Consider the following 12,697-nt stretch of genomic DNA (forward strand, 5'->3'; position numbering starts at 1 on the left):
AACCTCCGCTACTTGGGCTGGCCTGTTAGCACGATAACGCAGAAGATGCCCAAGGGTAAGCGTGGCGACTATATCTTGCATTAAGCAAGTTGGAGGGATCTCCCAGATAGTTGCTACAATGCTAGCCAGTGGGTCTGTCACGATTTCGTTGTGATACTATTGGTTGTGACCTACTTGAGATAAAAGAGCCAGTTTTCTCCACACTTTTCTGTTTCTTTTATTCAATTTTCTCCTAGTTTTTCTGTTTTCTTTTGTTTCCTTTTGTTTCTTTTCTTTTTTGTTCTATGTTTCTTTTGCTTTTTCATTCTTTTTGCATTTGTTTCTTTGGTTTATTTTTCATTTTCTTTATCTTTGGTTTAATTTGTTTCTTTTTTGGTTTCCCTTGTTTATTTTTGTTTTAATTCTACATTTTTTTACATGCCAGCAATTTTTTTCCAATACACGTGTAACATTTTTCCAGTAGAAAATTAAGATTTTTTAATACATTGTCAACATTTTTCTATACACATTTTTTAAATACAATATTAACATTTTTTTAATACATGGTCAACATTTTTCCTATACACACTTCTAATAAATTTCAAATGCTTTATTAATATTTTTCAAATAGAAAATTTACATTTTCTACATGGTCAGAAAAATTCTATGCAGATTAAACATTTTTAAATGATTTATTAACTTTGTTTAAATGCAACATTAACATGTTTTTAACACATGGTTAACATTCTTTCTTTAACACATTTAACATTTTTCAAATACTTGATTAACATTTTTCAAATAACTGTTCAACATTTTTTTCAGATGCTTGATTGAAACAATTATATATTTTATCAAAATTTTCCATCATTTTTTATACATGGTGTACATTTTTTCTACACGCATTTAACATTTTTTAAATACTTTTTTGCCATTATTTTTCGTTGGCTTAATTCAAAAAATTATACACATGTCCAAAAAAATTCATCTTTTTTAACACATGGTCAACATTTTTTCTATACATATTTAACATTTTTCAAATGGTTGATTAACATTTTTCAAACACTTGTTCAACATTGTTTTTCAAATGCTTGATAAATGTTTTTTAATACATATTCAAATTGTTTCATACACATTTTATGTTTTTGCATACATTTTTCGTACATGATAAATATTTTCTATATATTCAAATGTATTATGTAGAGTGATTTTTTAATATATTTATTTGGAATATTTGGAAGTTTAAAGAAAAATAAAAAAGAAACCAAGAACGTATGAAGAAAAAAAAGGTTGTTGTTCCGCGAGCCTCGGCTGGCCCAACTCACGCCATCCTTCAGCGAGGGTTCCCTCTGTCTCACGTGAAGCGAGAGATAGGGGCGCCCAGAGGAAGTGTGTTTTCCTGCAGGTAAAGCGGACACACGTGGTTGCGCGGCCAGGGTTGATAAGGTGAGCCGCTGACAGATGGGCCTGCCAATCGGATTTGATCCGAGCGTCATGGTCTACCTTGCGCCTGACGGCGGAGGCGATGCCGGCAGCAATTGATGACGACTGCGGTCACCAAACTGGACGAACGGAACACCGACGTCTTCAGGGGAGCAAGATGCGATCGATGGGGGTGAAGTTGGTCGCTGGAGAGCTCGAAATACAACAGAGCTTTGGTGTTGCCGGAGAATGGCGATGGCGACGGCCGTGTACAGGTGCGCGGTACAACTCGAAGGTGGTGGTGGTGGTGGTGGGGGGGGGGGGGGGGTTCTGTGGTGGGGTTAATCTATGAAGGGGAGGGGTGAATGGCCGAGGGGAGGTGGCGGCAATGGCGGAAGGGGAGGAGAGAAATGGGCACGGGGGCTAGGCGTTCTCGTGTGAGCCGGAGCAAGAGAGGTGGCGTGCTCTCGGGTGCGGCTAAGAAGGTGCCCTGTTCAGACGATGTCCCTTGAGGTCGCATCTATGCTTTTCCCTACCCCCAAGCTCTAGTGTTTTTTTCGTTTTTGGTTTTCACCTGGTTTTCCTTAATAAACCAGGAAATGTTAGGTTTTTTAGTCCGGTTTTTCTTATAAACTGGATCATCTCTCCTCTTCTTCTTAATGAAATGCAGGAACCCGCGCCCCTCTTGAGGTGTCCTCCAAGAAAAAAAGAATGTTCCCTGCTTGCAGGTTAGCGCCGTAATGTAGCGAGGAAGCGCAGAAGCAAGACTCCATATGGCCAGAGGAAGGCGAGGGAACCAGGGGAGCTGCAGCCTGCAGGTCACCGTGGCCGGCTGCACAGGCGCGTGTCAGTGTCACCGCCAAGAACAAGAGGACGAAGCGAACAGGATGGGAGGTCAATGCCGAAGGGTACGGCGGTGAGGGACACGAGCGCGGGGGCTGAGGCGACCGGATGGCTATCGGGCTGCTCTAGAGCGCCGTTTTGGCATGCCAGGCCCATGGTCACCACGTGTCAGAGGCAATGTGAGCGTCTGCGCACTGTGAGCCACCGTACACGTGCGCATCCTTGCTGGAATAGAGAACTCCAATGAATATATTATTAGTTACTCCCTCCGTTCCATATTACTCGTCGCTGATTTAATACAACTTTATACTAAATCAGCGACAAGTAATATGAAACGGAGGGAGTAGATCAACAGGGAGGGAGGAGCTCCCCGGCTCCATTACTTCACCAGAGAGAAGTCCCAAAACATCAGGTTCGATACATAATTTAGTATAGCACTGGAAAAGAGAAAAGAAAACCTCTAAAACCTCACTCAACGCCACTACAGAGCACAACTGTAGGTCTCAACGCCACTGCAGAGCACAACTAGTTGAACATTGAACAAATGTACAAGGATCAAAACAAGGTCTGCATACGAGACCAGCCACACCAAACGGACTAGACAGAAGAGATGAAGAACATCATCAGGCCCGTACGACGGAAGGCGACTGATGCATCACCATCAGCCTCTCTCCTGGACTTGAGCAGAGGGGGATTCGGTCCGCCCAATCTTGACTGGCTCTCGATGCAGGTTTTGGAGATGTAGACAGAGGAGATCAATCTTCTCCAACATGTGATCCTTGAAGAGTGACCATATCCTGACTGTTCTTAAAACAGTGACCATGTCTGTTTCAAAGACATCCAAACGACACCATAGCCAAGAGGTAACACACGAATAAAGAAACTGGGAGGAATTAAAGTGCAATAGGCCTAGATTCCTTACTAAGGCACTTACCCAGTATAATAATTTCAGCCTAGGTTCCTCAATCATTTAAGAATATATCTGAAGTACAAAAGGCAGTTTTGTTACTAATTGTATATCTGAAGTTCAAAACAGATTCTCCCTCTGAAAACAAATAAGGGAGAAACAAATACACATAACTGTACCAGATGATATTACTCACCTCACCAAAAGGCTGATCATACATCAAATAGACACAGTAAATTAACTACATATGGGCAGTGTCCACCAATGTAGAAACCCAATGGGTGACTGAATTAACCAAGGAATTTGCATTTATGAAATTGAGCTAACAGCAAAGTATGCATAATCAAGAACTAAACAACATGATCTAACAAAGGTAATGATTCTCCAAGCAAAGGAAACCTTGGAGAAAAAGTGAACATGGGCAACTCTCAAGGGTAACCACAGCTTCTAACATGAAATTCAGAGGGCGCATTACAGAATAAATTTTCATAAGCAGCAGTTGCTGTTCAAACCAAGAACTCAAGCAAAATTAAAACAGCAATATCCGCAAAGTAAATGAAACTCTTATGCACATCAAACCTGCCATCAGAGAGACATTTTTACGCGGCAACAACAAATGTTTTGAGAAACAAACCTAAGTTTTATCATCATTGCCACTGATTAACCCCAATTTCAATCAAATCAGCTAAAGCAACTACTGAATCTCAAAAAACAGCAGTGTACTGACTGAATCACAGCTAAAGGTTCCTATCAAAAATATTGTCTGAATATTACTAGTATAAGAATTTTTAATGATGATCACTTGTAAAATGTAAGCTTAATCTGAATAATCAGTAGCAAGGAAGCTCACTCATTTGGTTAAACTGAAAGTGAACCAGTCGAACACTTGAGGCAAAACTGAAGAGTCAGAAAAGAACCAAAGATTAACGGATATATAGTTTCATTTATTAATGCCATAGCACCGAGAAGGAAACAAGAACAAGTATACAGTTTCAATGATCTACTCAAGTATGTATCTAAACAAGCACAAGCATAAAGGTGTTGATGTTCATCGCTGGAACGCATCGTAGCAGTCCGTCTCCCTGGTAGCTGTCTAATTCTTCAAAAAGGTGTCGATTTCTTGAGGTATGTTCAGAGACAGGAAGTTCAGAGAACTAGTGTACTGACGCATAGTCCAGACAAATTTGAGTGATCATTCAGTTTAACTGAAAAACCAAAGCTCCACAGCCTTACTCTCCACGCCGAACCACTTACCGACGACAAGCATTAAAAAGCGTTAACTGTCCCCCGGAAAAAAGAAGTGTTAACTGAAGCTTACATTAGTTAAACTTCAGTTGACTGTGTGTTTTCAAAAAAAAAAAAACTTCAGTCAACTGTAGCCATTGTCGGACACTGAACAGGGGAGCCCTTGTTCTTCGAGAGGCACTGACCTTTCTTCAGGTATGTTCAGAGACAGGAAGTTCAGAGAACTAGTGTCCTGACTGAAACTAAGAAATTTGAGCACTCATTCGGTTTAACTGAAACTAAACCAGTTAAACATACGAGGCAAAACCAAAGCATCCACAGCCTTATTCTCCACGCCGAATCACTTACCGACAAAAAGCATATGCAGCACTGAATCTTTTATATAATTGGCCGTAGCACATTACTAGAATTTACCATGATCATCACTCATAAGCTTAAACCAGAACCGTAGCAACAAAACTCTGATTACTCATTTGGTTAAACTGAAAGTCAGACACTAGAGGCGAAACTAAAGCGTCAGGAAACCAAAGCATCCAGAACCTATTCTCCACGCCAAATCATTTACCGACTGAAAGATAAAAAGGACTGAATATGTTATATGTATTGGCCAGAGCATAATTAAGCTTAAACTTGAACAGTAGGAACTAAACTCTGAGTGCTCATTTGGTTAAACTGAAAGTGAATCAATCAAACACAAAGAGCCAACAATAAGTTTAAATAAGATAAAACTAAAGAGTAAAAAAAGAGGCAAATATTAACGAATCAGACTGCACACTGAATGAGCACTAAAATTTGCACACTGAATGAGCGTCAGAAAAGAGCCAAAGATCCACCTAAGTTTTAACATCATCGCCATTGATTAACCCCAATTTCATCAACCAGATCAGCTAAAGCAACTACTGAATCTCAAATTTGCAAATGACATCCAACCTCTTCCAAATTTGCAAATGATAAAAAGGAGCTAATCTGTTTCCAAATTTTCTGAGCAACAACACAGTCAAGAAACAAATGTTGGACGCTTTCATGATCAGAACGAAGAAAAAAACACAGTTTACAGGATTTCCATGTTTCTTTACAAAATCAAGCAAGATGTACCTAGTCATAATTTGCTGAGACACACATGTCTCTCTGCGCGTTACAACATACTGTACCAGACATGTACAGACTGAATTAACCAAGGAAGTTGCATTTCTGAAATTGAGCTAACAACAAAGCATGCATAATCAAGAAGTAACCAACATGGTCTAACAAAGGTAATGATTCTCCAAGCAAAGCAACTTTGGAGAAAATGCAAACATTGGGAACTCTCAAGGGTAACCACAGCTTCTAAGATGAAATTCAGAGCGCGCATTACAGAATAATTAATATAACCAGCAGTCGCTGTGCGAACCAAGAACTGGAGGAAAATTAAAACAACAATGTCGGCAAAGTAAATGGAACTTTTTATGCACATCAAACCTTCCATCAGAGACACATTTTTACTCGGCAACAGCGAATGTTTTGAGAAACAAACCTAAGTTTTATCATCATCGCCACTGATTAAGACGGATTTCATCAATCAAATAAGCTAAAGCAACTACTGAATCTCAGAAAACATCAGTGTACCGACTCTGACAGAATCACAGCTAAAGGTTGCTCCTATCAAAAAATTTGTCTGAATATTACAAGGCTCAGAACTCTGCAGCCGTCCGCTGCCTCTTCGCCTTGTCGCAGTCGAGAAGGAACAGGTCACCACAGTCGATCGGCACACGCCTCCCGGGCCCGAGAACCTCCAGAGCCCGGTACACCTGGTGGCAAGAGAAGTTGTTGCCTTCCCTCGGCGGGGAGTTGCCCACCTCCAGGAGGAGCACCCTCTTGGCGGCACCCTGCCGGTGCCGGGGAGAAGTCTGCGACGATGCTGCCCCCTGGATGGGGGGCGGAGAAGAGGATGCCGGCCCTTGCAGCCCGAGAGACGAGGCCTCCAGGGAAGGCGGAGTAGAGGAGGCGGGCGCCTCCAGGGAAGGAGGCGGAGAGGAGGCGGCTCTGCTGCTTCTTGTGATGCTGAAGACGTCGCTGGAGCGCGGCGAAGACGTCGGAGCAGAGGAGGCGGCCGCGCTCCTTGTTGCGCTGCCGATCGATCCCTCGCCCTGGGACCTCTTCTTGTCGACTCGCGGCGACGGGTAGATCTTCGATAGCGCCAGCTCTTCCCCGCCGGCGAGGCGTCCTGCCTGGCCGGGGAGGAGGAGCTCGTGCATGAGGAACCCCCCGCGGAGTCCACCCTTGTCCTCGGCCTCCTTGGAGATGAAAGAAAATGATTGATTGGTTCCGACGATCCGGCCCGGGGCGGCTTCGACGGGGACGGGAGCGCGCTCGGACTTCCAGAAACCCCCCGGCACGACCCTGCTCCGGCGGGGATCCCTGGCGGTCAGGGGACGAACCTGGTTCAAGAAGTAGCAGGCGCGCTTCCCGTCCGGAGAAGTCGCCAAGGGATGGCAACGCAGCAGATTGTCGGGGTGCAAGCCGTAGACGTCGACTCCGTGAACGACGTAGCGCGGGAGCATCCAGGTGGGGAATCCCTCGACCCGTCGTCGGAGGACGTCGAGCAGCACCACCCGGCCCGCCTCCGTGTGGGGAGGCGGCACGTCGGCCGGCGGAGGAAGGCTTGCCGCCAGGCGCTCGGGCTGGGGCGGCTGGCCCTCGGCATCGGGCTTGCCGTTGCCGATGGAGGCCATCTTGATGGATCTTTGTTGTTTCTTTCTTTCTTGAGGTTTCTCTCGATCGATCGAACTGATGTCGGGAGATTTTTGGCGTTGGGTTTGGGCGGCGGAGAGGGAGGGAGAGGGGTATTTGAAGGCCGGGAATTTGGAGGCGGTGCTGCTGCGTTTGGTTGCCGTTGCCCGTTGGCGGAGCCGGAGGGAGAATTTGGTTGCGGTTAGGGGAGAACAGGGGAAATAACTCAACTGACGAAACGCCCCTTTTTTCCTTCAGACTCCAACAACATGAACATGGGGGGAATAACTGAAGACTCAACTCTATTTCCTTCAGACTCCAACACTTGTCCAACATAACATAGCAAAGGAAGATCTTCTCTGTGACTGTGAAGTCGGCTTACCATCACGACAAAAGGGGATCTCCTCGACTACAGATTGGAACCACTACAAGTCTGAATGGAAGACTCTCTGGAATTTGCCTATTCCGGGCAAGGTCTTGATGTTTCTGTCGCGCTATCCCAGCGCACGACAGTCTGCCTACCAGGATGAGCATTAAAGGGAAACGGCATCTTGATCTCTGCCAAATGTGCTCTATGCTCGACGAGGTGCAAAAAAGTATTTGGAGGCTTAAGCTTTGTGAATGCTTGGACCCGAAAGAGGCGCTATTGAAGCTGCTGGATCATGCCGCCTAAGAAGTTTCAGTTCTGCCGCCGACAATGTAATACTGTCACACTAGTTCTTGCACAATTTAGGTCTGTACCTAGCTTTCTATGTGGGCTGATCATGCCCCTGAGTTTGTAAGTGTGCTGCTGTCCACTCCAACGTGTCTGACTCGGGAATCAGACTGGTTGCATTCAAGTTGGGACCATACTGGCCCTTGTCGTATAAATATACAAACTGTAGTATAAATATACTACTCCCTCTGATCCATAACAAGTGTCACAACTTTGAACTAAGGTTGAACTAACCGTAGCTCAAAGCTGCAACACTTATCTTGGATCGGAGGGAGCAATACATATCTCATATCTGACTTACCAAGCCTTGGTTATCCCCGCTCATGGCGACCAAAGGGTAGCTCGGCGGCTTCGCTGCCCATGAGACAGAGCCCCCCTTTTCAAAAAAAAAAGAGACGGAAGAGGCTCATAGGAACCATGGTCCTGCTGCATCAACAAAATGGGCAGTTTGTTAGAGAATGCCATTATTTTCTTTTCCCACATGGATGAAACAGCTGAAGAAAAAAAAAAGCTTACCCCACAGTCAATACGGCGCAGTAGCAGTACATCCCTGTTCCTTCAGGCATCCAATGTGACATTCCCTCCCAAACTGAACAAATAGCAACATACAGTTGTCAGTTTATCAAAATGAGATTTCCACAGCTAAAAAACAGCATGATGGCTCAATACAAACAAATCATGAAAGAATGTCAATATAAGCACCGCAATGGTCTACAGTCCGTGATTGGTGAACATACTTGGTCAGAAAGCAGCACACTTTGGTCACTAAATTTACTTTTCCCAAAATTATGGAGCCTGCAAAATACTCCCTCCATTCCTAAATATTTGTCTTTCTAGACATTTCAAATGACTACTACATACGGATGTATGTAGACATATTTTAGAATGTAAATTCACTCATTTTGCTCCGTATGTAGTCACTTGTTGAAATGCCTAGAAAGACAAGTATTTAGGAACGGAGGGAGTAGACATCACCGTAAAATCAGCCATGTCCTGTTCTTTCAGGCATCCAACGCTACCACACTGAACAAATAGCAACATGCACTTGTGAGCTTATCACAAAAGAAGATTGCCGCATCTAGAAAACAGCATGATGTCTCAATCATAAAAATCATGAAAGCATGTCAATACTCAATGTAAACTACACTAGAGTCTGTGATTGATGAACAAAGCAGCACAGTTCGGTCACTAAATTTCTTTTCCCCCAAATCATGGAGCCTACAAAAGCCAAGAAGAGCAACAAAACAGGTGGTTGCTAGCTGCAAGCTGCAGGGAGTTCGGGGGTGGCTTCGTGACGCGCCGCCACGCCGGCCTGGAGCTTCTCCCACCGGGGCGGCGGCCGTGCTAGGTGAGGGGGAAGCGACAGCACGTTCGACACGAGCGGCCGCGCTGGTCGTCGGGGATGAACAAAGCAGCACAGTTCGGTCACTAAATTTCTTTTTGCCAAAATCATGGAGCCTGCAAAAGCCGAGAAGGGCAGCAAACCAGGTGGTGGCTGGAGGCGCAGCTCCCTCGGCTAGCTTCAAGCTGCAGGGTGCGTAGGGGTGGCTCGGTGGCGCGTCACCACGCCGTCCTGGAGCTTCTCCCACCGAGGCGGCGGCCGTGGTGGGTGAGGGGGGAGTGACGGCGCGGTCGACAGGAGCGGCCGCGCTGGACGTCGTGGGAGAGGGAGCAAGGCGGGGGCGGGGGCGGGGGCTGGGGCTGGCAGAGTGACGGCGGCGGAGAGGGCGGGCAGAGCAAGCCGCGGCGGCGTGTGGGGAAAGGGGATTTTTCTTTTGAGCAACCGGGGAGAAGGTGAGATGGGTGGGCAAAGAGGAGTGGGTGATGTGTGTGTGGTTCAAGTTTTTTTGTGTTTAGGAAACGAAGAAAATACTTCTGGCAGTTCCCTTTTCTCTTTCTTCTCACCAGATGGTACCCCTAGAGAGAGCAGTTTCATTCCCCTTCCCTCCGTTCGTCGCCCCATTGGTGGCGGCAGGGTTGGGAGCCCCGATTTCTTTTGTTTCCTGTCTAGGTGTAGGCTTAGTTTTAGTTTGTTCAGGCAACATCGTTCGGTCGGTGCTGACATCTTCATCTGGAATAAAAGTTTCCGAATCACGGCCTTGACAGCGTTCTACGACGGCTTTGAGGAGTCTCAGATTTCTGTCCAGGCAAGGCCTTAAAGACAACGGTGGAGATCTTGTCGAGGGTCTTGTTTCTTCGACTTTGTCCACTCTGCGTCAGCGGTTCCTTCAGCGTTGTCGCGAAGCCAAAAGTGTTGGTGTTGGAGGTGGCCGGTGCTGCGGCGGCGATCCCGTTCAAGGTACGGTGCACCTAGAGTTTCTTTGAAGGTGGAAGATGGTTGCCGGTTCTGGAACCCCTCGGCGGCGTTGCCGCATGAAGACTTCAGAATCACGATCCAAGAGGAGTGAAGATTTGTTCCGTCCGACAACCAACAGCAGCAAGTGCCACGTCGTTCGCGGCAGCGCCTGTTCGAAGGCTCACATCGTAGTTTTACTGCTATGGCTATCTCTTGGATCTTGGCTTAGTGGGGGCCGTTTCTTCTAGTTCCCGACGAATGCTCCGGCGACGGCGGCGGGTGAAGATTGTGGTCATTTTGTTGGTGGTTGCAAGGGCGGGGAAGATTTTTCTGTAAAAAACCTTCAGGACTTGTTTTTTATTTGATGCTGAGAAACGACAAGGATTCGTATGATATACAATATGAGTAAGTTCCCCACTTTTTGTTTTCCATGTGGCCGTTTGGGACATTCAGATTTAGTATGTCCGACGTCGGATGCTAGAGATGATGATGGAAATCTTCCGTTCAAAAACAGTTTTAAGTGCGCGGATGAATGGAGGAAAGCGAGTTTTGGGTTGAAATCTTTGCGTGACCAGCTTAATTCATGGCAGAGTAGGCGAGAGGACAAGTCAGCATACTCCTAAAATGGTGTCAATATGGAGGTGATGTCCCCTCAGAAGAAGAATCAATGAACAAGCGCAAGGGAGGACCTCCGCAACTGAAAGTGTGTAGAAGGGTCGAATTGTCACTTCAGACATATCCAGAGGGGGGCAGTGGTGCTAACTTAGAGGGCGCCGACACCTATGTAGTAGACCATGATGGGTCTCAGTTCGATGGGCATGAATTTGAAAGGGACCCAAAGAAGAAGAAACGAACTCCACCCAGATCAAAAAATTCGGGAGCATTTGCGACGCAACCCTGCCATCAATAATGAGTTGCGTAAGCTAGAACCATCGAGGGCTCGGGAAATCCACAATAGTTCATGAGCTTCACAAAATTGTGAAGCGGGAAGACCTTGGCATTCTCTTCGTCGTGGAGACCAAGATAAGGGGGAAATGTTTGGAGAATTTGAAATCATTTATTGTTTTTTCTGGATGTTTTGTCGTCGATAGCGACGGGCTTAGTGGTGACATTGGCTTGTTTTGATATGTTATTTCAATTGAGCTCTAGAATTTCATATATTCCCACATTAATGTTGTAGTCAAGCAGAAGGTCGATGGACTTGGAACTTGGCGCTACACAGGGTTTAACGAAGAACCAAGGGTTGAAAATAGACGTCACTCATTCGCGCTTGCACACTCTAGTTGCCCTCGAACATGAAGCTTGACTTTGCATGGGTGACTTTAATGAGACACTAACAACGAGGAGCACTTCGGCGCAAATTCGAGGCTGGAGGGGCAAATGTGAGGCTTTAGATAAGCCGTTGACAATTTCTCCCCTCGGTACCTTAGTTGGAGGGGTGTTTGTCGGTGTCAAAACCGGCAGATCTCGGATAGGGGGTCCCGAACTATGCGTCTAGGATCGATGGTAACAGGAGACAGGGGACACAATGTTTACCCAGGTTCGGGCCCTCTCTATGGAGGTAATACCCTACTTCCTGCTTGATTGATCTTGATGAATATGAGTATTACAAGAGTTGATCTACCACGAGATCGTAATGGCTAAACCCTCGAAGTCTAGCCTGTATGACTATGATAATAAGTATTCGACCCTATAGACCTAACCCTCCGGTTTATATAGACACCGGAGGGATCTAGGGTTACACAAAGTCGGTTAGAGAGAAGGGGATCTTCATGTTTGATCGCCAAGCTTGCCTTCCACGCCAAGGAGAGTCCCATCCGGACACGTAGAGAGTCTTTGGTCTTCGTATCTTCACAGCCCATCAGTCCGGCCCATAGCTAACAGGCCGGACGTCCGAGGACCCCTTAGTCCAGGACTCCCTCAGTAGCCCCTGAACCAGGCTTCAATGACGAGGTGTCCGACGCGCAGATTGTCTTCGGCATTTCAAGGCGGGTTCCTCCTTTCCGAACTTCAAGATAGTCTCCGGACGAGAGATGTGTCCGGATCTGCAACATAAATACCACACACACACAGCCGTAGAGAATATAATATTCCACGAGTCCAATCTGCTGACAACTTTTGGCAACGCGACACCATGCTTGCCCGGTCTTTATTTCGAACCGTTCCTTGTCCTACCGTTCCATGTTTTGAGGCGTAGTTTTCATTGGCATGTCTTGTCGAAGCAGAGATCGTGTCCCCTTATTATAGGATTCTTATCAACACGGACGTGGGTAACCCAACCGTCTCTTTGGTATGATTCCTTGGGAATAGGCAAGCTTTAAGGCCCGAGAGGAGGCGTTTTGATATTCAGCCTTTATAGAGGGTTACAGATCCGCCCTTCTCCTCTGCGCTTGCTCCTTCTTCAGCCTTTCCCACCTCGAGCTCCAACACCCGGGTTTCAATTACCACGAACCTCGATCATGTACGGTTCCAGGCTTCAAGGTCGGTGGGTGGCCTCTTCTGTCACAGAGGAGGATATCGCGAAGCTCTGAGCGGCAAGATATCTGACCGCGGAAATCCTCCACCGACTCCCTAATGAAGGGCG

The 12,697-nt window shown here is 46.3% G+C and overlaps 1 protein-coding gene across 6 annotated transcripts; it reads right to left on the reverse strand.

The window, feature by feature from the left end:
- Positions 1-2,602: 2,602 nt before the first annotated feature.
- LOC147962616 (uncharacterized) lies at positions 2,603-9,678 on the reverse strand. Of its 6 annotated transcripts, XR_015610117.1 has the most exons (5): positions 9,303-9,678; positions 8,334-8,406; positions 8,119-8,243; positions 3,176-3,223; positions 2,603-3,066 (listed from the first exon to the last, which is right to left on the reverse strand). XR_015610117.1 is itself a non-coding variant. In XM_087533658.1 (4 exons), the coding sequence occupies exon 4, from the start codon at positions 7,102-7,104 to the stop codon at positions 6,064-6,066; it is 1,041 nt and encodes a 346-aa protein (XP_087389784.1). In that variant the 5' UTR covers positions 7,105-8,240; positions 8,334-8,406; positions 8,793-8,840; positions 9,303-9,655; the 3' UTR covers positions 5,815-6,063. The 6 variants fall into 6 exon arrangements, 4 of the variants coding, with proteins under 4 accessions (XP_087389784.1, XP_087389782.1, XP_087389783.1 ...); XR_015610116.1 differs by having other exon boundaries at positions 2,603-3,223; positions 9,303-9,675; XM_087533658.1 differs by lacking the exons at positions 2,603-3,066; positions 3,176-3,223 and adding an exon at positions 8,793-8,840 and having other exon boundaries at positions 5,815-8,240; positions 9,303-9,655.
- Between the last annotated feature and the right edge of the window lie 3,019 nt (positions 9,679-12,697).

The sequence above is a fragment of the Triticum urartu genome, chromosome 7A, assembly GCF_056163025.1.
Source record: "Triticum urartu cultivar PI428250 chromosome 7A, HENAU_Tu73, whole genome shotgun sequence".
Taxonomy (NCBI): Eukaryota; Viridiplantae; Streptophyta; class Magnoliopsida; order Poales; family Poaceae; genus Triticum; species Triticum urartu.

Coding starts and splice junctions, on each gene's coding strand:
- LOC147962616 (XM_087533657.1), bottom strand. CDS start 7,104: ATGGCCTCCATCGGCAACGGCAAGCCCGATGCCGAGGGCCAGCCGCCC.